Source organism: Lissotriton vulgaris, chromosome 8 (genome assembly GCF_964263255.1).
Source record: "Lissotriton vulgaris chromosome 8, aLisVul1.2, whole genome shotgun sequence".
Taxonomy (NCBI): Eukaryota; Metazoa; Chordata; class Amphibia; order Caudata; family Salamandridae; genus Lissotriton; species Lissotriton vulgaris.
This window is the reverse complement of record NC_141696.1, coordinates 841,666,440-841,691,585: the sequence shown is the minus strand read 5'-3', so window position 1 is coordinate 841,691,585 and position 25,146 is coordinate 841,666,440. Positions and strand designations below refer to the sequence as shown.

Here is a 25,146-nt window from a genome sequence, read left to right as displayed (position 1 = left end):
TTAGCGAACACCACCTGCAGGCGTGCCGGAAAGAGGAGCCTATTTTGGACGTTGAGTGCTCTCAGTTTTTGTTTGTCGTCACTGAATGAGCGGCGCTGTCCCTGGACATCACGGGTGTAATCTGGGAAAATCATGATAGCGTGGTTGTCATAATGGAGCCGTTGCTACTTGCGGGCGTCGGCCAGGATCGCGTCCTAGTCCTTAAAGTTGAGGACCTGCATGATAATCGGTCGGGGGGCTGCACCCGGTGGTGGTTTGGGGGTGAGAGAACGGTGGGCCCACTTAATCGCAAACCATGGGGAGAGATATCCCTCCGAGATCCACAAATGCAACCACCTCTCCAGGAATTCCACCATACACCCCTGTTCCGCCCCATCCGGGAAACCAACCAGGCGAAGCATGTTATGCCGGGACCTATTTTCCACATCTTCGGCCCGGCGGTGTAGTTCCTGGGTGTGCGACTGGAGACGGGCTACTTGCCCTTTGAGTAGCTGGACATCATCCTCCACGGCGGAAAGTCGGGTTTCAGTCTCTGTGATCCGGGCGTGGCGTTTCGGAGGTCCTGCCGGATAAGGTTCATGTCGACTCGCACCTCTGCGATCTTGCCCTCCACCGAGGATTGCGAGGCGTGGATGGCCTGTAGGATCGTGGACAAGTCCGAGGGCGGCGGAGGATCCTGGCCCGTGTCGCCCCCGGACGGCACTACCTCTGCGGTGGTGAAACGGTCCATTTTGGTTTGGGGGGCAGGGTTCTCGGGTGGTTAATCCGTTCTGTCCATGATATCACTCCACAGGGCCGAGGACGCCAAGAATCTCCTCAGGCGAGTCAGATAAGAGAGGGGGGGTACCCAGAACTAGCGGGGAAGCCCACCTAGTCCCGTCGCCACTCACTGTGCGCAGCAGGTATCGCTTCTTCAGGCAGGGTTGGCTCTCTAACACCCAACGGTGGGGGGGGGGGAAGGACCGCTGGACCAGGACCGCACGAAGCCCCCCTGATGGCGTCAGGGGAGGCACTCCCGTGGTCCCGCGCCGCTCGAAGCCAGGACCGAGGAGGGGACCACCCCGGAACCCCGGCCCCGGCAGACCCTGCAGTGGTTCTAGCGGATGTGGGACGAGTGCCGCCGACGGAGGACCTCCCCAGTTGCTGGGCGCCGCACGATGTATGCGGCCGAGTGCCCCTGCAGCCCCTGTCCTCACCCTGGTGAAGATTCACCAGGGTGAGAGCCTCAGGGCCCGTCCAGGGAATGCCCCGCAGCAGCCCCAGCGCCTCCTGCAGATCACGGGTCCACAATTCAATCAGGGGGGCCTGGGGACAGCCAAGGGTCCCAGCATGAGCCTCCCGCCGCATGGTGTATACAACCGGTGTCCCCAGTGGGCTCCACCAGCAGGAGTCGGCCATCTGCCTCCACAGGGCGTGAGCAGGGCCCAGGAAGCACAAAAGCCAGGAGGGGGAGGGGACCCAGACAGGCTCAAATCGCAAGTGAAGTCACCCTAAGTGGTCTCCCACATGCGCAGGGGGCCCCCCAGCAAATGTCTTCAGACCCCCTCCGCCGCCGGGACTCACCCGCTGATAGTCCGCTATGCCTCCGGCTCCGGGCAGCAGATACGCCTCACAGCACCGCAGGTGGGAGGCTATGTCGTCCTCCATCCCCCGCTCCCCAAAATGACAGCCGGGACCACGGGGGCCGGAGCGCCGCCGCAGGTCTACGCGGCTGGCCGCTGCACCGCAGATCCGCCCTCCCCAGCGCCAACAGATGCGGACCTCTGTCTCAGCCTCTCCCGCCCTGGCCCAGCCGAGCGCGGCGGGGAGAGGGACAAGGGCACCTTCTCGGCCAGCAAAGCCTCCCAAGGAAGCAGACAGCAGGAGAGCCCCACCACCCCTCAAGTGCGTGGGCGGGGGCCAACCGAAGTGTCGCAGGTGTATCAGGAGCCACGATCAGTGCGAGGAGGCTGCCATCTTGGCCACGGGACACTGATGGTGACAAAGCTGCATCGAGGCAGCAAAAATCAGGAATCTCCACATCTATCAACGCAGCCGGGGGTGCTGCAACGAGGAGACGTCCAGACACGGGTCAAGATGGGCCACAGGACGGTGGGATCAAGAACGGGTGGGGGAGGGGTCCGGGAGCACTATCAAGGTGCGTCCACCATCTTGGCCTAGTAAGCCACGCCCTGATGGCAAGATTTAAGCATAAGATTGCAAGAACTGAAATTATTAAAGTTTAAAGGAATAGCAAACACGCTCATGATCAGAAAAATGCATTGAGTTGCCATCTGGATTAAACAACTCTGATTTAATGTATGAATAATGTAAATATGTGTCAGTTTCATTGATTGTACAAGCATTGTTCTTTGGCCTTCATGGCCTAATCTTTGTTAGTCTCAATTGATATTCCATAACCTTCTTGGACACACATAGGGATATCAAGCTATGTATGACATAGTTCACTCAATTGAAATTAACATGTTTTATTCATGACAGGTGACACCAAATATGCCTGGGTTCTTGCATTTTAAATTGAGATTCAAAAAGTTTAGGAATAGATGGAAAGTTAGTAAGACTAACAAAGCACTAAGGTACCCATTGATCCCTTCAGGCCATCTATCAACAAGGGATATTCTGGGCTCTAATTGCAAAACACCCCACCCTTAATTTGTAAATCAAGTATGACAGATTTGAGAGACAGGGAGTTCCTTGCATCACTTTTGCCATGAGCATTAAGATATTGTCTTGCTGATGAGTAAAGTCACTGCCCACTGTCAGGTAAATTATAGGTGTATAGTCAGCTATGTCATTGTTTCTCAATGGTGTGATAAAAGTAGCATTTAATCTTTTAACCCACAGACATGAAGAATGCTTGCCTTATGCTATACATAGAAATCATATTCTCCTTTTCATTTTTTTGTGGCATTAACATTGTCAGGCATAAATGATATTTCTCCAAACCAAAACGTCCATTGTTTGTAGATCATTTAGTATCATTTCATGTTTCGACGTGTTGTTGCTATCAGGACCACTGCTTCTGCTTAAGGAATCAACCACTATACCATCCATGGGATCTGTGCTCTCCAAAGCCGATTCGAACACAGATAAGCTGACCATAGCGTCATCACACTACGGTGGTATCAATGACAAACTAATGCAGGGTACAGCAGCCACTCTGATTGCAGGAATACTGTCAGAGCCCTGGCCCTAAACTAGCTGTCCAGACAGCACAAATGAGATGTGCTTTGAGCACCTCTCTCAATTTATTGCCATGCCACATCAGCACTGTCTGTAATTTAAATCTCCTGGTGTGCAGCAACACCCAGCAATCGGACAACTGCAAATAAAGGCAACCACCAACAGTGGTTGTAGGTCATTGCCTCACATTGGGTCATCAGACAAGGCTTTGGCAGAATAATTAGGTGATCAAAATAACAAAGGATGCTTGGGTCCTTGATGCCATTTCTGGCACTAGAAAGAGTTTTATAATATTCCACCTCAGAACCATTATGTGGGTCTTGAAGAGCAGTACATGAGCAATTTATATGTGGTGAAGAAGATACATGGTTTCAGTCCAATGACAAACATATTCAGGTTCAAATTGTGGTTAAGGGGCAGAGGTGAATGTGTTACTTGGACAACATCTTTTTTATGGCACAAGATTAAGTTATGCAAAGGCATGTGAGAATGATTCTATGCTTGTTGATGATGATGATCTAGGTTCATAGTGAACAGAGACAAGTTAGATCTGACATCCAAACAGAAGTTGGAATTAGTTGGACCCCAATGGCACCTACGTAAAGCATTTTGAGCATCAAGAAGGAGCATTCGCCAGTTTTGAAAGCTGACAGGGTGTCATTCAGACACTTGACAAGGGGTGTGTACCAGTTAGCTTCTTTGATAAAGGCCAGTGTCACGGACCTTCTTCACTACAAAGCCTTTCGGAGATTGAAGATTCAGCATGCAAGGGAGGCCCCATCGTCGTAGGACGACAACTCAGAGATCCAGTGATGGCTGGATCATGTGGATGCAAGGAAGGGTGATTTTTTTATCCAGGCCAGTCCTTGCGGTAGGCATGCACTGTTTCTGGGGCACCTGGTGTGGGGTGGTGTGTACAGACGGCAGGTGGTCAGGAGATGCATTTACATCCTTTACAGTTTCCCTACACGGGAATTGTTACCAGAGCAACAGCCAAACATTATTTATATCTGATGAACGTTACATTTATAGTAAATTGGAGACGTTTTGCACAGTCTGAGATGAACTCTCTTATAAAAAACAAATGTTTTAGTGATGGGGACCTATTTGCTCATCTTTGGGTTTGTGAAGAAGATTGTCTGATGTAGTTAATTTGGATTTGTTGGCTACCAAGAGGGAGCTCATAAATACTACTGGTGGCGGAGATGGATGCCCTTTTGGATAAATGATCAATTCAAACTCCTCTTGGGCTAAGGCTATTATTTTATCTATCATTAAAAAGGGTTTGAGGGATGACCCTGCGTGTTACTGGCCTATTTCTTTTTTAGATTTGTCCGCTAAAATTATAGGGAAAGTGATTTTGGATCGTCTAACCTCTTGGTTAGATACTTTTAATCAAAAAACACAACGTGAGAGGGGTCTGAGGGGAGTATTTAGAGACCAACTTGCATCCTATCCCCCAATCTAGCAATCAAAAAACACAACAGGGATGCTAAGGGTCTAAAGAGAAAGCTACAAAGAACCAGTACATTCATAAGTAGTTTGTGTAAGGAGAGCAAGAAGAGTGTGAAATAATACCCATCAGCCCACCCAATGGCGGAGTCTCGTCATCTGGGTTTTGTTAAGAACTGGTATCTGCTAAGTACCTCCTTGATTGTATGTAGAGGAATACTAGCGACAGATCCACCAGTGATAGAGAGCCAGCAAAAAGTATAGGTGGGTTGAAGATGGAGTGCAACAATACTCCATCTTCAACCCACCTTCTTGTTTCTGTTGTGTTTTTTGTGTTTTTTGATAGATAATTTTAATGTCATTCCCGACATACAGTATAGTTTTAGGCACGGTAAAAGGACGCTAGACCAATGCATTAACCTACACCTGGTGGTGAGAAAATACACAATTGCGAAGAAGGGATGCCTGCACATGGCATTAATGGACTTAACATCGGCGTTCAACCGTGTTAACAGATCAAAAAACTGTGGTCGACTCTTTTGGATCTGGGTCTGGGCGCAGACCTGGTGGCTTTTCTACACTCTGCCCATAATAACACCACTGTGGTGGTGAGATACAATGAGGATGGTGGGATGTCAGCTTCCTGGGGTCTGGCAGGGGTGTATTCTGGCCCCCTTGCTGTTTACGCTTTACATTAACAAGGTAGGGGACCTTCTCTCAGCCAGCAGTAAAGACATCCCGAGGGCTGGCTCTAAACTGATTTCAGCACTTTCCTATGCAGATGACGCGGTGTTGTTTGGCAGGACTGCAGTAGGTCTCAAAAAACGATTAAAGGCTTTTATTGATCTTATGGACTCACTCAATCTGGCCACTCATTTTTCTAAATCACGCACCATGACGACTGGTACTCAGAAGGCACTAGACACAATTTCTTTTGTGGGGGAGTAGAACTAACAAAAGTTTCAACCTTCCCTTACCTGGGTGTGTTGTTTGATGACCGAGGGACCTGGGTTGCGCAAAGAACACACAAATAGAACACTCTGGCAAGGGCATTGGGGGCAAACATGGACTCTGCAAAAAGACTAGGAACAAAGGCTGTTACCACCCTGCTAAAGTTGAACAGAGAACAATGCATCCCTATAGCCACTTACGGATGTAATGTGTAGGTATACAAAAACATGAGAGATATGCAGCGGGTGGAAAACAAATGTATGCGCAGGCTGTCCACCCTGCACTCCAGCCTTCATGTTGCCCAGGGAACTGGTTTGCGCAAAGAATAGACAAAAAGAACCCTCTGGCAAGGACATTGGGGGCAACCATGGACTCTGCAAAAAGACTAGGGACAAAGGCTAAAGTTGTATAGAGAATAATGTATCCCTATAGCCACTTACCGATGTAATGTGTGGGGATACAAAATGTGAGAGATATGCAGCGGGTGGAAAACAAATTTATGTGCAGGCTCCTCGCTGTCCCCCCTGCACGCCAACCTTCATGTTGCATGAGGAGCTTAGCATGGGATACATCTCTGATCTTATCGCTGTTGCGTCTCTACTGCGCTGGATGAAAATCTGGTCTTGCCCAGCCACTACTTAAACCAATTTGTTATAGTGGATTGCACTGCACTTGAGTGGGCTCAGCGTATCCCCTGATTAAGGTACATAATTGAGCTGATGAGGTGGCTATGTTGCCATGGCCTGTGTACTAAACCCAGGCCTTTACGTCCAGTAGATATTAGGAATAATAAACACCTGTTTCTGGTCAGGCAGCAGGGGGCAAGGGAGGGTAAGGAGTTAACTAAGCCCACAGTGAGAAACTATATCACATTGAGTTTGAGTCAACAGGTGCAGCTTTATTTGTCATTGGTCATCAACGTGCACCATTGCTACCAGATTCAGATTGAACCATATACAGTGGTTATTAGCCTTTCCTAAAGGCTACACGAAGCCCTGTGCTCTAAAGCCATGTCCATGTGACAATTTATCTGATCAGGACAATTTACATTCGACCTTCTGTGAGTTTTATGCCCCACTGCGTAAAAGATTTATTCCCCCGCTCCTTAGATACGGCCAATTTGTTCAAGTAAGGCCTGCAATATTATATTTACAAATGCGTTCCTCCCCTGTGGTCTGTTTTGGGGTCGCAAGTTTTTTTACAGGAGCCTTGGTAAATATACGTGCCTATATGGCTTGAATATGTCGCTTGTTTACCCTACTAATGCTCTGTCACTCTTGTACTTTATTTGTAACATTTTACACTTAGAGTATCATTTTGTATCTGTTATTAATAATGAGCTTTTATCCTTATTTGTTTGTATACACAGCCCTAGACAAATGTATCCGGGCTAATCAGATTTTCTATGTATGTATGGGAACTTTTTTTTAAATTACTGTATTTTTAAGTATTTTATTTGGGTACATTTATGGCTTTAGGGGCCAAATAACGAATCTTTATATTGAACTGAGTCCGAGAATGTTGTGAGTTTGCCCATAGTGACAAGTCAACGAGGGCAAATGGGAGAAGGCCAACCCGGGAGTCTTCTAGATGGGCCTTGGCAGAAGCTGGAGATGGGTGTGATAGGGTCTTTTTCCTTGGTCTCCTGTAGGAGACTCTTGCCATTGTTTTCCTAGATTACTTTTCCAAGTGGCAGGAGGTTACAAGTTTGGTTGAAAGACTCACTTCACAGGCCTTTGGGGACTTGCTTGATGTTTTTTCTTGCAAGTGAATTCGGGAAGAGATTGGCTCAGACAATGGTCCCCAGTTTAGTAGCAGCATCATGCACGCTTACCTTTCCAAATCTGGTGTCAAGGACAAAAGTGGTGCATTTTATCACCTGTAGGCTAAAGGGCAGGTTGTAAGGTTTAATAGGGTGGCCAAACAATTGGCTATCTAGGGCACAACGGAATGGAGAAAATCTCTTCAACCTAGGTTGCTAACCTACAGAGGTATCCTATTAGCGTCACTTGGGTGTCACTACTTGAACTGCTGAGGGGTCGCAAGCCAGGTGCTAACTTTATTTCTTGGAAAGTAAAAAAAAAAAATGATTTGGAACCAGATTCTTCCGTCACCTTTAAAGACATCAAGGATGCTGTGACTATGTGAAAAAGTAAAATGGCAGAGTACATGAACAAGAGAAGGAATAGAGGTATGACATTGTGTGTGGGTGGGAATTAACTACTTGTAGGAGAAGGATCACCACATTGGCCTGATCTTGTATCGAGTTACTGAAATATTTATCAACGGGATGAGAACTGAAGCAAGTAACATGTGGAATATGTCTAGAATATCTAATTTTAGGGGAGTTTGTGACTAGTAAGGTCAATGTTGCAAGGCGGATGGGGCTGAAGATAAGGTTTTTCTTGATGTTGCATGAAGTGATAGGGAGTCTGAGCCTGGTTCAAACTTTCCTACTTTGAGGGACATTGCTATTTTGAGTCAAAGCTGTCAAAAAATCCTGGTAGTTCGGTTCTGGTTGGGGGATCAGTCGGTGATGGGCAGTAGGTAACCCAGCTAGCACATACCTTCCAATTCTCAAGATTTTGTCTTGGGGTGGTTTATCTCCAGTGGGGACTTATTATTTTTACAGAGATGAGTTGTATGATAGTGTGGGTAGCTTGTGGGTGTAGAACATGCTTTTTTGAGTGGAAGAATGATGCGACTGGCAGTTGGTGGTGGCAATAAAGTGGTAGTAACTCTCCTCTTGTGCTTCATATGTTCTCTTGTACTTGTTGTAATAAGCCCTACTGGAGAACTTCCATTGAGTCTGTTGTCTTTTATTGCTCGCCATTCACTATCGTATTTATTTGGAAAAGCAGCCGCCTGCTCAATGACCTTTTTGTATGAGCTCCAAAACTCAAAACCAAATTACGTTGCGTTTTTAACAGGAGAGCAGTTATGCATTCTGCTTATAATGAGTTATTAGATTTATAACTGGAAACAATATCTATTGACTTATTTAACTCAATTCCAGTAACTAGTGTTGGAAATCCACATAAACTACAGAAAAGCGTACAGCTTTATTTTATGGTGGATTGAAATATGAGTTACAGGACTTATTAGCACAGACTTCTGATATGCCTACAGATCATGATGATTTAATTGACCTTGTATTATAACTGGACCACTGGAGAACAGAAAGAAAAGGATAGAGAGGAAGAGTTGACATTTAGCATGAAAGTTACAGAAAAATATATAACTTAGATAGTACACACTCCAGTTCCAGAACCAATGCAAATAGGGACAATTCATCCTTCCCAGTCTAAGGATGGAAAAGAACAAGAACTAATGAACAATCTTTGTTTATACTGTTGCTCATATAAACATTATAGTAGTATGTCCAAAAAGACATGGCATGGAAAAGAGAATGCTGGATGGATAGAAAGATCATTCCCCTAACCACAGAGACTAAATTAACCCCTTCTAGAATTATTGTACTAGACACATTGCAACCTGGAACAGCATTCACAGAATTAGATGTATCCTTATGTGAGAAAGAGAAGTCATTTTCTAATTGAACTGCACTAATTGACTCAGGACAGACTGAGTATTTGCAGTTTAGCAATTTGTTAAAGGGCTTGATTTATCAATACAAGAAACAGAATAGGTGGAACAAGTTTCTCAGTCAATGTTAAGGGCCCACATGAACTAGGTGGATAATACAATAAATGTCATCCCGTATCAGGGTAGTGTCATGGTGCCCAAATATTATATAGGTGTTCATTTTTAGGTCGAGCTGATGTGGCATTCATGCGAAGCATGAATGCATCAGCTCGACAACTTATGCTGCCCGTATTTAGGAGACTGGACAGCAATCAGACGCGCGCTTTCACTCTGTCAGATTTCACCTCGGGAGCGAGCTTTCTAAGCGGCGCTTGCGCAGACTAACTCGCTTCCCTAACTCGCTTCCCTCGCACGCATTAACGGCACAGATACAGCCATCCCCCACCCCTCTGCACGCACGCGCACACATCCACACGCTGCCGCCCCCTCACCCCACCCACACACACACACATACACGCAGACAGGCACAATACACGCAGGCACATACAAGCGGCGCACCCCCCTCCCCCGTCTTACAAACCCGCACACACACACTTCCAACCCTGCTCACCGGGCACAAGCAGGGCTTCCATCACGGGGGGGGGCTGGCACCGTCAAAGTGCCCCCCCCTCTCGTCCTGTCCCTCCGTGTCAGACCAGACTCCGCAGCCCGCTCCGTTTCTCCGCCCCTTCAGTGCGTGTCACGCCTCTCCTTTCTCCCGGCCGGAAATCCCTTTTGCGTGTCAGGCCTCGTTTTCGGAACGCCGAGAGCTTGTTACTTTCATGACTTTTCTTTTACTAATTGCTGCGCGTCTTCCGTTTCCACCGAGAACACGCCAATGGTACCAACAAAGAGCTGGTCACAACTTCGTACTTCTGTACACTTTAACAACTGTACTTTGAGGTAAGCGCCGATAGCATGATTCAACTCCTGGTGTTTCTCACTCTGTGGGTCCAGTACTGCCTTTATACATCTTCGATATATTACCTGAATCGGTACTAAGTCACTCTTGGCACCTCGCACTGTGGAACATTGCTCAGACTCGCATGTGCCACGTTTGCGATCATATATTGAGCAAAAACACGTTTTAGATGTTTATTTTCATTCACTACCTCATTGTTTCCTTTAGGACGAACCTGGCATGTTTGCACATTGTATTTCCACACTCGTCCTTACACCACATTTTTTCACATGAACTCGCCATTTTTCATCACAGTGAGACACGTTCCTTAGCAATTTTGAGCACATCGGTGTGTTAAAAGCCTCTGCTGCCACCTTGTGGGTTGTTGACTCCTTCCGTATGATAAAGAAACGGAACTTCGTTTTTAAATGGCTGTTGTTTTTTTTACCTTGTTGCACTAATGTTGGCGTTGCAATTTGCCTCCAGGCGGCTCAGACTGGGTCACGCATTCTCTGGTCACAGGCTCTGGGCTGATGCCGGCCTGGCGCTGGTCGCAGCCCGTTCACCTTTTCCCCCCTGGGCCGTGCCATCTGTTGTGTCCATTTCCTCCCGTGGGCCCTCGCAGCTTCGTCAGGGTAGCTCCGGGCGGGTCGCAGCTCCACGTCGGGTGCATTCACTAACCTCGCCTACAGTTGCAGCATGTCCTCAGTTGGGGGGGGGGGGGGAGGGGGACTCTCTCCGGTACCACCAGTGCTGCACGGCCGCCCTCAAAATTGTGCCACCTGGGGCGGACTGCCTCCCCCCCCCCTCCCCCCCCGGCACCCACCTAGCTACGCCGGTGGACAGACTAACCCATCTGACAGTCTTACAGTGTCTGCATTTATATACAGGGACAGAACAAAGGCAAAAGCATGCCTCTGTTAAGTACCTGTGGAGAGAAGGCAAGCTGTGTGCCTTTGTTTCCCTCTGTGGCATTTACATTTAAATGTAAGGTTCCAGGCGCCCCCAGTCAGCATATACAAACAAAAGGAGGCCAAAAGGCCCCTTAACTTCGGCCCAGCTGGAGGTGAAACAAGCATTTTCAATGCAATAGCTCTCACATTATTAAAGTTTGAGCTATTGGCATTGTAAATGACAATGCCTTTCATTCATTTGCATTGGTGCGTAAACAAGCACTTTGTACTTATAGTCCTTGCTTATGAGAAGCAAAGCTGTCAGTCTCTTTTACTGCCAGCCTTGCTCATCCTAAGCAAGGACTATACGTTTAAAGTGCGTGTTTAGGCACCGATTGCAGGTTTTAAAAACAAATGAATAAAAGGCATTGTCATTTACAATGCCGATAGCTCAAACTTTAATAATGCGAGACCTATTGCATTGTAAATGCTTGTTCTCTTTGTTGTTGTGCAATATTGAAAGTTCAAAGATGGCACACCGATATTCCTCAATTAAGCCTATGTGTTTTAATCTCCATAGAATGCACAACAATTCAGTGAGCTCTTCCTCAGGGCTCAATATGCAATTTGTGTAAGGAATGCCTCTTTTTGCATGATCGCACCCAACGTTTTGGAATGATGCTGTTCGGTCTTTGGGTCAGAGTGCACAGAGGCCTGCTAACCAGACCTCAGTGCCAGTGCTATAACCCTTAGAAGTAACTTTATCTACTTTTAAGACCCTATATATGGTACCAGGAGTACATAGGGTCTGCAAATAAAAGTGTCCCACCAGAGCTCTAGCTCATATTTTATCTCCCTGGATGAGTTAATGTGGAGCAGTTTTAAACTACTGAATCGACTTTGCCATTTAAACTAATGGCAAGGCCTAAACCTCCCTTTTTATTAATATAAATGCCACCCCTACAGCAGGCCTATTGAGTCCTAAGGCAGGGTGTTGTATATTAATCAGTAGCACATGTATTCTTATATATCCTAACAGTAAAAACCCTAAACTGTTGTTTTTACAGTAGAAAGGCTAGTAGCCCCATTGGCAAGTACAGCGTAAAATGAGGCTAATTCAGCTGAGCTAACTTCTGAATGAGACTACTAAGGTTGGTACTTCAAGGTTTCTAAATACTCATTACATTAAACCTGACTTGATGCATAAGTCGAATCTAATGTAACTTTTAAGTAAATGCAACTTTTAGAAAGTTGCCACTCTGCTGCCCAGGTTTTCCAGTGGCCATTTGCAGATGCTGACCACAAGACAGCCTTCTGACCTCCTGGGGAGAAGTGTGAATGACTCCCAGGAGGGGAAACAACAGAGGCCTGCCATTGTAACAAGTGTTATCTCTACCTGGCTAGAAGACACATAGACAAGGTGTGAGCCTGAAAGGCAAGCTTCAAAGGGAAAGCAGCCTTTCACAGCAAAGGCTGGAAACACACAAAAAAGGTTGGTCTTTTGTGCAGGTAGATAGGCTGGCGTCGCGGACAGCGAGGGAAACCAGTGGCCAAGCCATTTTTACCGTTTGAGGATAGCCCTCAACTGGTCACATCTTTAGGGTGAGCTACCAAGCTCCAGACACCAAGAGTAATGTTTCGCCACCTTGGGAGTGGGCAGAATAGTGCACTCTGGGATAGCTGGATGTCACTCTTTGCAGGCAGTCATTATCAGACGGGAGGGGACCTGGTAGCCCATTGGCTAGTAGCCACCACATTTCCAGAATGCACTTTTTGGGCATAAATGTGGCAGCCCTGGCACCCAATCCTCAGATCACATCTGTAATGGAGAGAAGACCGGAGAAGGACTGTCCTGCTGTACCCTGAATCTGGCAAGGGAGGCTGCACCAACCACTGGACTGTAGCTGCTGATCCTTGGGCTAGCAAAGAGAGAACTGTGCTGGCTTGTGGAAAAGTCACTCCTGAGCCCCAGACAGAAGAGGTGAATTCGAAGACTCAATTGGCTGACTTCCTGTTACAGCACCAGGGCAACAAAGTTTGAAGAAGCCCACCTGGGCAAGTGACCAGCCACAACCATTTTGATCGCCTCTGACCACTGACGTGCAGCCTGGAACACCGGATCCCGACACTCAAAAGTTGCACTGGAGTCTGCGGGCCTGAGAGAGTTGTTAGACTGCAGTGAGTCACCCAAAACCGACACTACCCTTCACCAAAGGGAACCACTGGTTTCCCTGAGACCAGTAGACCAGTGGCAACTGGAGTTGTGCTGGAACCAAGAGGACTTTGAGGGACATTGACCCCTGTGGCCAAAGTTGCCCCATAAAGTCTATGGCAGTACTGCCATTACACTTGGAACTGGACATGAGACAGCTTTGCAACAAGGTAACTGTCCTGCACATCCTTATTGCCCCTATTGGCCTTCTCTCTGCTGAGTTGGTCACCTAGAGCAGGCTGGAGCAGCCAAACACAACTCTTTAAAATGTATATAAAGTCTCCCAACATTCCAGTTACCGATGCATGTTTGAATTCCACATCTAAAAAGCAGTGATTTACAATTTACATACAAATCTATATATACGGAACCTTCCTATGGATTTTGTTCACTTTGGTGTCTAAAAATTCATAAAAATAAGATCTATGTTCATAAATTAGTGTTGGATTTCGTTTGTGTTGAATGACTTTCTTATTTTGTTGTTTTGGTATTTCTAAATACTTTATACTTGTTCCCTTGTCTAAGCTTTGCTGTTCGCAGCCACAGCTACATGGGGTTGAGCTAGAAGTTTTACTAACGAGTCTGACTGGACCCAATACGGTATTGTGGGTGTTTACACGGTGAGGTCTCACAACCACACCATATAACAAACCACATTTCCTCACATCAGGGATATCCAATAGTATCTCCTGTGGTTTGGCAGTAACTGGATAGTGATTTGCAGTGGGTTTAGGAATTAAACATCCCATCAGTGTATCTGCTTTCTTGAACATGACAATATTCCCCAATCTGGTCCACAGATCCGGCTTAGGGCCTGATCATGATCTTGGCGGATGGGAAACTCAGTAACAAACGTAACGGATATCCCGTCTGCAGCATTACAAGTTTGGTAGGATATAAGGGAACTTGTAATACAGCGGACAGGATAGCCGTTACCTTTTGTGATGGAGTTTACCATCCGCCAAGATCGCTATCAGTTCCTTAGTCGTCTGCAAAGTGGCTACCCGCCCCCCCATCCCTATATCTCCAAGCTACTCATGATCCCTTTGATAAGCAGCTGTACCAATATTTGTGCTTTGTTGACAGGTTGAGTATTCTCCACTGTGTCAATCTTGTCGCGCTGTGCTGGAGTCTTTGGTCAGTTGCTAAAGCAGTAAAGACATTGGCTCCTTCTCCTTCACACAGGTTGGGAAATGCTATTTTGAAATATCAATAGTGGAATTTCTTGGTTTGATTCTATCACCACAAGGATTAATACCAGATCAATGAAAAATCTAGGCAATAATAGATTGGCCTACACCTACATCTGTTCATGATATGCAGAGTTTTTTTGTGGGGGATTCTAATTTTTATAGGAAATGTATACAAAAATGTTCCACTGTACTTTCTCTGATCAAAAATTTGTAATAGAATGGCGTGCAATTTGTTTGGACCTCAGAAGCAGCTTTTCAAGAATTAAAACTCTTAAAACACACCAGCACCAATACTTCAACGTGCAGACACTCAACATTCTTTTTTTGTTGTTGAGACAGATGTTCTAGGTTCAGCCACTAGAGTTGTCTTACCTCAAAGTCTTCCGGACAACGGACAAATGCTTCCTGTAGCATTTATTTCTAGGAAACTAAGTACAGCAGAAAACAATTACAGAGAAGGAATTAGTAGACATAGAAGTGTCCATTTAAGAATGGAGACACATCCTATGGGAAGTACAACACGTTTTGAAGTATATACATATCATCGTTACCTTTGGTTCCTTCCGCAAGCTAAAGGTTTGCCATCTGGACATATGTGCCGATATTTTTTTTCTGAATTTAATTTTGTAATTCCTTACAGGCCAAGTTGACTTCATGGCAAAGTTAATGTATCATCTCGTAATAAGAGAATAGAAAAAGAATAAGCAAATTAATCTTCGGGACAAATTTTTTTCTCCGGAAAAGATTATTTAATTGCTCTAACTAAGTCCAAGGCTGGGTAAAGACAAGGGTAAACAGGACCAGTGAAGAAGATCTACTCTGGTTTGAAAATAAATGATTTCTTCCGATATCTGGTTTACAAGGGAAGGCTTTAAAGTTTTCTCATCATTCCAGGTGGGGTGGGTCAGAACACATTTTCCCTATTTACTTTTCCATAGAAACTTTAGACAAAGCTACAGCCCAAACTGCTGAACGGATTTCCACCAAATTTGGCAGAAAGCTGGATCTTTTGTCCAGAAAGACTGCTTTTGTGAAAATCGGTTCTGTGGGTTTTGAGCAATTAATGCTCAATATCTTTGTATTTATCAGGCTATAAAGGATTTGCAGTACTGAGAGATCTCATGGTGGGATCCGATTGGCTACCACCACACCAACAATGATATAGCAGCAACCATCTTAGGATTCAGAAAAAAACCTAAGGGGGCAGGGTATGGGTACCCTGACCCCCTAGGTCTGGTGGGGGTCCACAGTAAAATAAAACATAATAAAACAAATGAGTGGCCCCCTGTGCATTTTCATAAAATAACTCCCCCCACACCTTCCCAGGGTGGGCCTGGGCCCGGGGGCTTTGGGGCATATATTAGAGTAGGGTGGCGCTGGGACCCCCTCCTCAAGCCTGAAGAGGCCCAATGGACCCCATCCCCTGAGACCACAAATCAGTAGATGGGGAGGTGAGCATAGCACCCCAGCCATTGAATGGCCTCTGGGACCCCATCTCCCAGTGCTGCTCAGGTACGGTGTCCCAGGGCCTCCAACCCACGGGACACAGTTTATTGGGTGATACCATGGCCCACAGGAGAACTTATCTCCCAAGCTGCAGCTTTTACTCTACAGCTAGGAGTGCAGCCCCTTCTAGGGGCTGATACTATGCTTGCATTTTATGTGTGATGAAGATGTATTAAAAAATATACAAGGGTCTCTTGTGGTTGTTTTCATGATTGTATTTTTTGGGCTGAAAAATGTTTAAAGAAACATATATTTATTTATTTTAAAACAATATGTCTCGATTTTCACATTTTACAACCACAAAATAATAAAAACTATGTAATAAGAAAGTGACATACACAAATTTAATAATGTTTTATTAAAATACATGCAAGTAATCAACATTAATAAACATGGCTTTGTGTGTATTATTGCAATATACATTTGATTAAAATTATTGGTGATTTTTGGAGAAAGATGATAGATCTGTTTTATATCTAGGGGGTTGTGTGCTAAGTATGGAGGTATGATTTGGCTGCAGGACATGATCGGCTGTGGTTGCCTTTAGGTGTAGTAATAAAATATTGCTTCACATAAAAAAACTAGGAATTCACTGAAAAAAACAAAGGTTACAGTGGCGTTCTAGTTAGGTATGATAATTATATCTCACTTTTTCAATAAAATAAACCTTTTGACTTCAATAAAAAAAAAACAAAGGTTAAAGGGACGTTATAGGTAGGTGAAAATGTCAGTTAAAACATGCGGTTTTAAAAGTACAAACCCACTGAAATTCACCAGTTATGCTTATCTCAAGTAACTGTACCTCATGCCTTAAGGTAACTATAACTTGCGCTCCCACCATGAATAATTTTATACATTTATAATGGCATGTTTTATCTGACATTTTCACCTAACTATAACGTCCCTTTAACCTTTGTTTCTTTTAGTGAATATATATATCGAAAGCAGAAAATGTAAATAGGTTTTTTGAAGGGCGTGTGAACATCTGTCATGCTTTAAATCACTAACTAGTTTAAAGCAAAGCAAAAATAATCTAATGGGGTAGGGGGTGAGTGTGTTATTGTTATTAGCCTGTATTAATAATTACGGATTACTATTAATTATTAATGAAAGGTATTAAAAGCATTACATGCTTTCATTAGCTAAAGAAAACAAAACGCAGTAAGGTTTGTTAGCACATATGCGCATTACGGGTGGAAGCACGACCATCATGTGTTTTCTGATAAGTGAATGATGCCTATTGTTTTGTGCTGTGAATTACAACGCTATCAATGTATCGTGTTCTTGTTTTGGTAATACACATATGGTGTTACAAGTCACTTCATCTTCTAGAAAATGTGCACATTCGTTTATGTAGCAGACTAGTAAGTAAACCATGAATTGTTCTTACAGTTTAAAAGTACTTTATTTCTCTGTATATGTAAATTTCCCTTTGTGGGACAAGTAGATTATTGTTTTGGATGTAAGATCACCAGTACTACATAACAACAATAATTTGGCATAAAAAACTTGGGAGCATCGTTTGATGTGGTTTCTATTTTAGAAGAATTGAGTAACCTCTCTTCAAAATGATTCACAATTTAGTTAAATTATGCCCACCAACGGAGTTTCTTGTCCACTTCTGGAAAGATACTCCAGTTTTATCACTTTCTGCCTCGCCCACTCCTCAGTAGGTCTCCACTATCTTCTGTAATCAATCATCTCTGGCCAACCCATCTCAATAGGTTACAAGCTAATCGATTTCACAGTATTTGCTAGCAAACTTTTAATTTACATTTTCAACTTGTGGCTTTTCTCTGGATGTAAAGCAACCAGGGGTAAGCCTATACCTCAACTTTTTCAAGCATAAGTAATTTCAGCTTCATGTACTGAAGTAACTCTGAAGCTGTGAGATATATGAAAAAGACTTTTGAAACCGTGGTAAATGCGAGCATGAGGAGTTAATGCGGGTAATGAAAAGCAGCGTCCTCCGTGTCTACTGGCAAAAGAGAAACGAGGCGTCCGCAGCCAAACAAAGACAGAATAAAAGCGCTGGCCCAAGTGCTTTCCAAACAGGAACAAGCCTGTTCGATAAAAAGCCACAGAACACCGCGCTCCATAAAAAGAAAATACATGAGGAAACTGAGAAATCTAAAGCAAGAATCTTTCAATCTTATGGCCAGCAGAAGTGTGGGATGGTGAAATCACACGAACCAGATAAAAAAGAAAAAGCCCTGATGAGAGTCATGTTAAGGAAATATCAGGACTTGAAATGCGTCGGCACATCCCCCCAAAAAATGTTGAGGAATGGTGGCTTAATTCCACTTCATAAATAAGGACTAAATGCCCTTGCAGTTCAAACTGTGAAAATTGTGATGTTTACTTTGGCTTAAATATTATCTGGATACCAAAACGTAGACATTAAAAGAAAACCTAGAATTAGGCCAAGAAGATAGAAGTAGTTGTTGTTTGTAGGGTTGTATTTCAAAATTGTTTTTTCACAATTGTTAGCTAAAGAGTCTTGTGATGTTGTTTGTAAAGCACGATTTATCAATTGTAAATGTGAAATGTCTCTTATGTAGTGTTTTGTTATGTGGAAATGAAGTGACAATGTTTTCATTCTTCATGTGCTAATGTTTGAAAACAAAAACTACCAATATAAAGTAAAAGGTATGAATAAATATACCAGGACAAAACATAAATAAGAAGTGTTCGTCCATGAAGCTGAAATTACTTAGGCTTTAAAAAGTTGAGGTATAGGCTTACCCCTGGTTGCTTTAGAATATAACGGCCCTGCCTATCCTTTGTCCCGTGGGCCTAACTCCCCTTAACTTTGAAACTTTCTTTGGATGTCGCACACATTGAGATCAGACTTTGCATGTGATCATTAGGGGTCCTGGGTTGTTTTTTGCACAACAATGAAATCAAACGTGATGGAAACAATACTCTGATAATTTACCTACCCGTGTGTAGAAAATAATTCCCCCATCGCTCACACTGATGGTACGCCTCACACTGTGCAATTTCATTTTCATGGTGTGGGAAAGCCAGATCAATCCCGCCAGTGTGTATGTCTAGCTGGCTCCCAAACACAAGGCTGTAAAAGAGATGACACATTTGTCAAGAAGGCAAACATTCATTTGTAATTAGTTTAGAAATGTAAAGAAAAACCGAATCAACTCTCTGGCATTGGGGAGTGTCAAGTTTGTGGGCCTACTGGGAACAAGCAGAAGGACAAAATAAAGAGAAAACCCCAAAGTCACAATGGTCGTGCTAACAAACAACTTTAGGTTGTACATTTTAATAAATTTAATAATTGCATTGGCCTCACTGTTTCATCTCAGAGTCCTTAACCATAGTTCCAGTAATCACAGCCATTGTTTCTCCTGTCTGCCCAGTGCAGTACTTTGGGCTTGATGTAAATCACTGGGTAGGTTGAAAACTAGTATGTGCAGATTGGACATAGGAGTATTAAGCAGGCTGGACGCTTTTTGCGAATCTCAACGAATGGCTGCAATCGCAGCACAGAGATGCAGGCCTTCAAGAGACAAGAGACCTCCTGCCCAGCATTTGCCTTCTCTGGATATCAGCATTATATTTTTTACAAGACTTATATGTCCCTTAAATGGACAAACTCCGTTTTTTTTGTTAAAGTTCTCATGCAGGAAAGACATCAGTGAGAGCGTGCAACTGTCTGCTCCCATGAGGCTGCTTGACATGATTCCCAACGGGAAAGATGGCCCACAGGGAAAGATTATGGGACGTCTTCTGCTTTGTAAGTCCTTTACAATCCTTGCTTGGATGTTAGTAACTGATCAATAAGCTGCAACCACAACTGGGGGTCAAAAACCTCTCAGTCTTCCACCTCTTTCATATCCTCCATTTGCAATTCGTAATAGGTCGCAAAAACCTTTTTGCAAGTTGGTAAGACGTTTGTGGCTCCCAAAAGGGCTTTTGTACAATGCATAAAACGGTTTTGCGGTTGCACATCATGTGATGTTGTTTTATCCAGGCTTTGTCACCATAAACCTGGAATCTCGTAATAAATTTCACTAAAAAGCACAGCCAAGCACTCAAACATCCCACAGTAATGGTGTAAGCAGGCACTAAATTGGATGGTAGTCAGTTATCACGGGGATCCTCTTAACAAGGCACACAATGATGTCTAAACATGTGCTGTTTTGAGCTTTTTATCACCTGGGGTCGTTCTTTTAACTTGCAAGACAGATTAAAATAGCTTGAGGTAGTTATATTCCAGAAGGACAATAGAAGTAAGGTAATAAAACACGAAAGTTACAGTTCTGATGCTAGGTTAGTGTTCACGGTATTCGCGTCTTTTAGCTAACATAGTAATAGATAGGGCTGATTTACACACTACTGTGAACGAAAGACCTCATTCCTCCAGACACAGGAGAATTTATTTCATTCCTAAAGCATTTATGCCTACTTGCTGTATACAGAAAACACTTTACAAACGGTAAACAGCAGATACTAATAACATGATATGGATGCACAAATAATGTGATTATGTTCTTTCCGAACAAAGAATTAGAAGGTACTGGGAAATTCTCACTTAAAATATGGATTTTAAGAGAGACCTGGACAAAGGATAGAGGAAAAGCGCTAGGCTAGAGTGGGGTTAGGTACAAGAATGGGAAAAACCTTTAAAGGAAAGACGGGTTGCACAGAAAAGAAGGGTAAAACAACTTTCAGTGAGAGGGAACAAGGACTATAGAACTGGATTGGAGAAGTGCGGTAAGGAGCCGCCAGGCTATGGACCCCTATAAAGATGAAGCATAAGAAGTGGAATTAAAGACGAAAAGATAAATGTATCCCGCAAAGAGATAGAAGATAGAGGCAAAGTGTATCCGAGGGGTCTGAAGAGATTGCGAATGGTAGAGTTAAAGATTGATTTTAGAAGAGTGTGTGGGTAAGAAGAAAAAGCACCCAGTACGCTGGGATATTCAAGAAGGAATAGAGTAAGAGTGAGATTTAGAGCATTGGTGGCCTGGAATGTCTCAAGTTGAAAACAACAGGAGCAAGAAAATGTGGTAAACAAAAGACTGCATTTCAAGATAACGTGCAGACTACACGTGGAAGGTCAAAGAGAGAGGTAAGTAGGTATAGAAAGGCTGCTGAAATATTAGAGAAGATGGTGACAAGAAGAGTAAGAGTTGGGGGAGGAGCCAAGCTCGCGACCGTGATGGCCGCAATGTAGCTCGGCTCCGCTAGCCTTCCTGCCCAACACACATATCCTGACACGCATCCTGCCCCGAGACGACATACTCGGAAAGACAAGGAAAGACGAAGGAAAGCTTGTACTCACCATCTGTCCCGGGGGCTCCTGCGAGCGGCGGATCCGAAGTTACACCCCTGCTTGATCTGGGGCCTCCGCGGCATAGAGACCGGGGTCTTGCCTGTGGAGGTCAGCCGGCGAGATGGTGTCGATGGCGGCCCCTGGTGGAGACGAGAGGTCGGCTGGGAGAGGCCGTGGTGCGGTTATGCCGGTGGCAACGGATCGGGCCCGGTCCAGCGGCCGGAGGGCCCCGTGGTGAGGTGTGGCACGCCGTGGATGGGGGAAGACCGTGTAGGAGGCTCCCCCCTTTGTTGCCTTGTCCGGCCATCTTGAAGCCCTGCGCCCGGAGTCGGCGTGCGGCGCCCGCGGGGCGGTTGCGCTAGCGGTCCCCCTTTTGGTGGCTCTCCTATCTGCACCCAGATTGTCATTCCTGGGGCTCGAGGGGGCTCCCGCGGTGGCCTTGCTTGAGAGCCCGCTCCAGAAGTTGAGGCGCACGGGGACGCAGCTGGATCTGCAAGATGGCGGCCGGTGCCCTGAGTCACGGACTGAACCAGGGCGGCGAATTTGTGTCGCTGAAGTGTACGGGGGTCTGGTCGTGTGAGCGGGAGCCCACGCTTGGAGATGTTCTTGACGCCTTAAAGACTTTGCGCGCGACCCTGGCCCTCGACGCCCTTGTGCTGGAGAGAAGGACGGCCGCCATTACTGTCGGGCCGTCCCTCATGGACGCGGCTCGACTCCAAGTGTGTGCTGTTTCGTCCCCCTCTGTTGTTGTGAGGAGTGCTGTCACTGTGCATCGGCAAGATTTTACACATGCGGCCCCGGATCCCGGGGTCACCTTGATCGTGGCGGGCGTGGGCACCGCGTCGGAGCCCGTTCCTGCTCGACTGATCGGGGAACAACGTAGATTGCCGATTCGAACTGCCCCAGCGAGACCTCAGTGTTATCCTGCGGGGACGACTCTACTTTCCTGGGCGGTGAGACTGTACCCACACTGTTTGTTGTTCCCGTTGCCGTTGCTGAAACGTCTAGACTGCCGCAAAAAGTTCTTGCTTGGCCGCTGGTTGCTGGAGTCCTCTGGTTCGCTCCCATGGTCTGTCCTGCTTCGACCATACGGCCTCTCCACTTTGATTTGTTTGCTGCCTACTACTCTACCACGCACGGTAGCGATGGCTAGGAAAGGACAGGGGTGAGCCGGTTCTGGACCCGGAGGACTACTGGTTGGTGGATGGAGATGAGGAGTGCCCTTAACCATGATACTATGGACGATTCCTTCGAAGGTTTATGATACCCGAGACTATGTCGATTTCGTTTTGATGTTGTATTAATGTGTGTGATGGCGGGGGGTAGGGGCCGAATGGTTCGATTGATGGCTTCCTCTCCCCTGGTTCTTTTTCCTTTTTGTCTCTTTGGTTTCCTTTTCCCTCTCTCTAACTTTTCCTATATTTCGGGTCTCCTATTTAGGGCGACATGCACGCTGCTGGGGGGGGTAGGCCGTAGCCTTCTGCAGGGGTGCAGGGTGGGGTTGGGTGGGTTGGGGTCTTTTTCTGACCGTTTTTTTTAGTTTCTACAGCTCTTTTGTGTCCTTTTCTTTGGACGCCGTGGCTGTGCGTGAGGTGAACATGAAATTCATAATGTTTGCAGAATGTGTTTAAGATTAGTGAAGTGACTGCTGGATATAAGAATTATAAGACACAAAGTATGCAGTTAATGTATGAGAGTCGAGGTCTACCAGAAGGTCAAAATTGGGGAATGCTCCTTTTAGGAGCAAGGGCCCTCACAAACCCCAAAGGGTGTCATGCTTCATCATCAGGCAGCTCCTCCTTGGGCCGGTGCTGCAATGCCCAACGGGCCCCACAGGGGAGCTCTTTGCCAGAGTACTCTTCTTTTTGCTGATATGAAGAGTGAGGTGTGGTGGGTGGCTAATGTGAGTAGAATGGAAAAGGAATGTGCAATAAAAATAACAAAAGGAGTCAAAAGGTTATTTAATCACTGTGTTCCTTTGTTATAGTTAAAAACGTGAGCTGGGCGATAGGTGGATATAATGGTCCACTCCAGCTCTAATAAGTGTATGTAGACAAATCAAGGGTCCACTTGTTTTATGCCTATTACTGTCCAAGGGATCATGGCATTTCATCAGAACCACTAATCCTTATCTACTCATAGAGAGATGGTGGATTAGTGCATGTAGATAATACCATACCCTGTATAAAACACATGGATATATAGTATACCTTCTTTGGGAAGACTCAATCACAAAAGTACGGGCCAGAACGGACGCTCACTAGCGTACCAACGGTCAGTAGTCGGTGCTAGCGTTGGACTGCCGACCTGCCTCTGGTTCTGTTGGTGCATCAGTTCTGACCCGTCTACTCACATGTCTCCTGGGATTAAGGCTGTAAGTGGTGGAAAAGAGTGTGCCATTGAATGCAAGGACGTTTTGCAATTAAAGTAGAATATTTAGGTTGAAAAACCGGAAATCTGTGAATTGAGGAGAAAAAGATTAACAGGATAATGCCCCTCTTTCCATGAAAGTCTGAAAAAACCTGTGGTGAAACAAAGTGTGAGTCTGGTGAACTGTTGTTGTGAAATGAAGTAGAGGTTTTGTAAAAATAGAGGGACTGCAATAAAGTGACTGAACTATTTTGCAGATAACTGAAATATTAACTTTATTCATAATATCAATCCTCCTCAGGAAGAGGCTTCATTTAACAACAGGTGAGAATATCAAATAAGAAGTAAAAATATCACAAGAATTTTAAACCATCTTATTTACCTTAACTGATATAATGAGTATAAAGTCCATGAAAAGCAAGGAAGATTGAAGAAAATGAGGCCTCCAGAAAGGCAACCAGGTATTGGTAAGAAACTGTAAAAAAACTCAGCACAACAAAAATATTCTTTTTAAAAGAGAATAATGGCTTCAGTAATCATTTGAGTTAACTGACAGCTTTCAATTCAAGTAAGGGTATTTGTAGGCCTTTCACATAGCAGAAAAAATACTGTGAATCATTTGAGGACAAGGCACAGTAATCAAAACTATATTCAGAGAAAACCATTATTAACTGAACCTGACCACTGTTAACTGTGTCTGCAAGAAAGGATAAGATGCAACGACAATTGCTCTTAGAGACCCACTACTCTAAATCCGCCCTCACTGCGTGGTAGATGCGGAATAATAAGCGTAAGACTCCAATGCTTTGACAACTATTGCTAAGTCAACACTTGGACAAGAAGAGTTCTAAGCACTGGAGCCCACTGTGACCACAAAGCAGTGGTGTCAGTTTTATTCAAAAAGGACACAACAGGCATTATGTCTGTATCAATGAACTGCCTCATCCACCAAAAGACCATGACAAGAAGAAGATAACGTTGAACCGCATATAAACTGATGACACAGTGGTATTACACACCGGCCCGCTTGCGCACTATCGACCCAACCGTCTCTGCAATGCTTTAGATTCAAATCGGCAACGCATGATTTCCTCCACATCTAGTGGTCCTGCCCCCTCATAGCAACCTACTGGAAAGAAGTCCTGAGCAATATCAAATGGGTGGTGGGCTATCCACATCCTGATTCGCTCAACACAGTGATTCTGGGCATTCGTCCTGACAATGCAAGCCATGACACACTGTGACTGGCACCTCATAGCCTGCATGCTGAGGGCAGCCAAACAGCGAATTGCTCTTCACAGGAAAAAAGACTCAGCCCAGTCAATAGCCCAGTGGTTCCAATGCCTTTGGCAAGTATTGGCCATAGAACGTCTGTCCCATAGGGAGTCCCACTTTGAGAAGAGTTTCACACACACACATGGCAAACTCAGATAACTTACGCTCCATAGGCTCAAAGCCCTCAACCTATTTGATTAACCCCCTTCCATCAACGAGACCCCCACTGGCATCCAAGGATCCTGCGCTTCCCCACCTGAACAATATCTTTCCAGCCATGCTAATGCTCTTCCCAACACCTTAGCTTGAGAATTCTCTGCATACTCACT

General features: G+C 45.1%; 1 protein-coding gene across 1 annotated transcript in view; it reads right to left on the bottom strand.

Moving 5' to 3' along the window:
- The window catches only part of CARS2 (cysteinyl-tRNA synthetase 2, mitochondrial), a 465,610-nt gene that overhangs the window by 139,005 nt on the left and 301,459 nt on the right, over window positions 1–25,146 (bottom strand). The window contains exon 8 of the mRNA XM_086934744.1: window positions 18,819–18,952. Coding sequence (XP_086790870.1) covers window positions 18,819–18,952 — 134 coding nt within the window. The remainder of the gene's footprint in view (window positions 1–18,818; window positions 18,953–25,146) is intronic.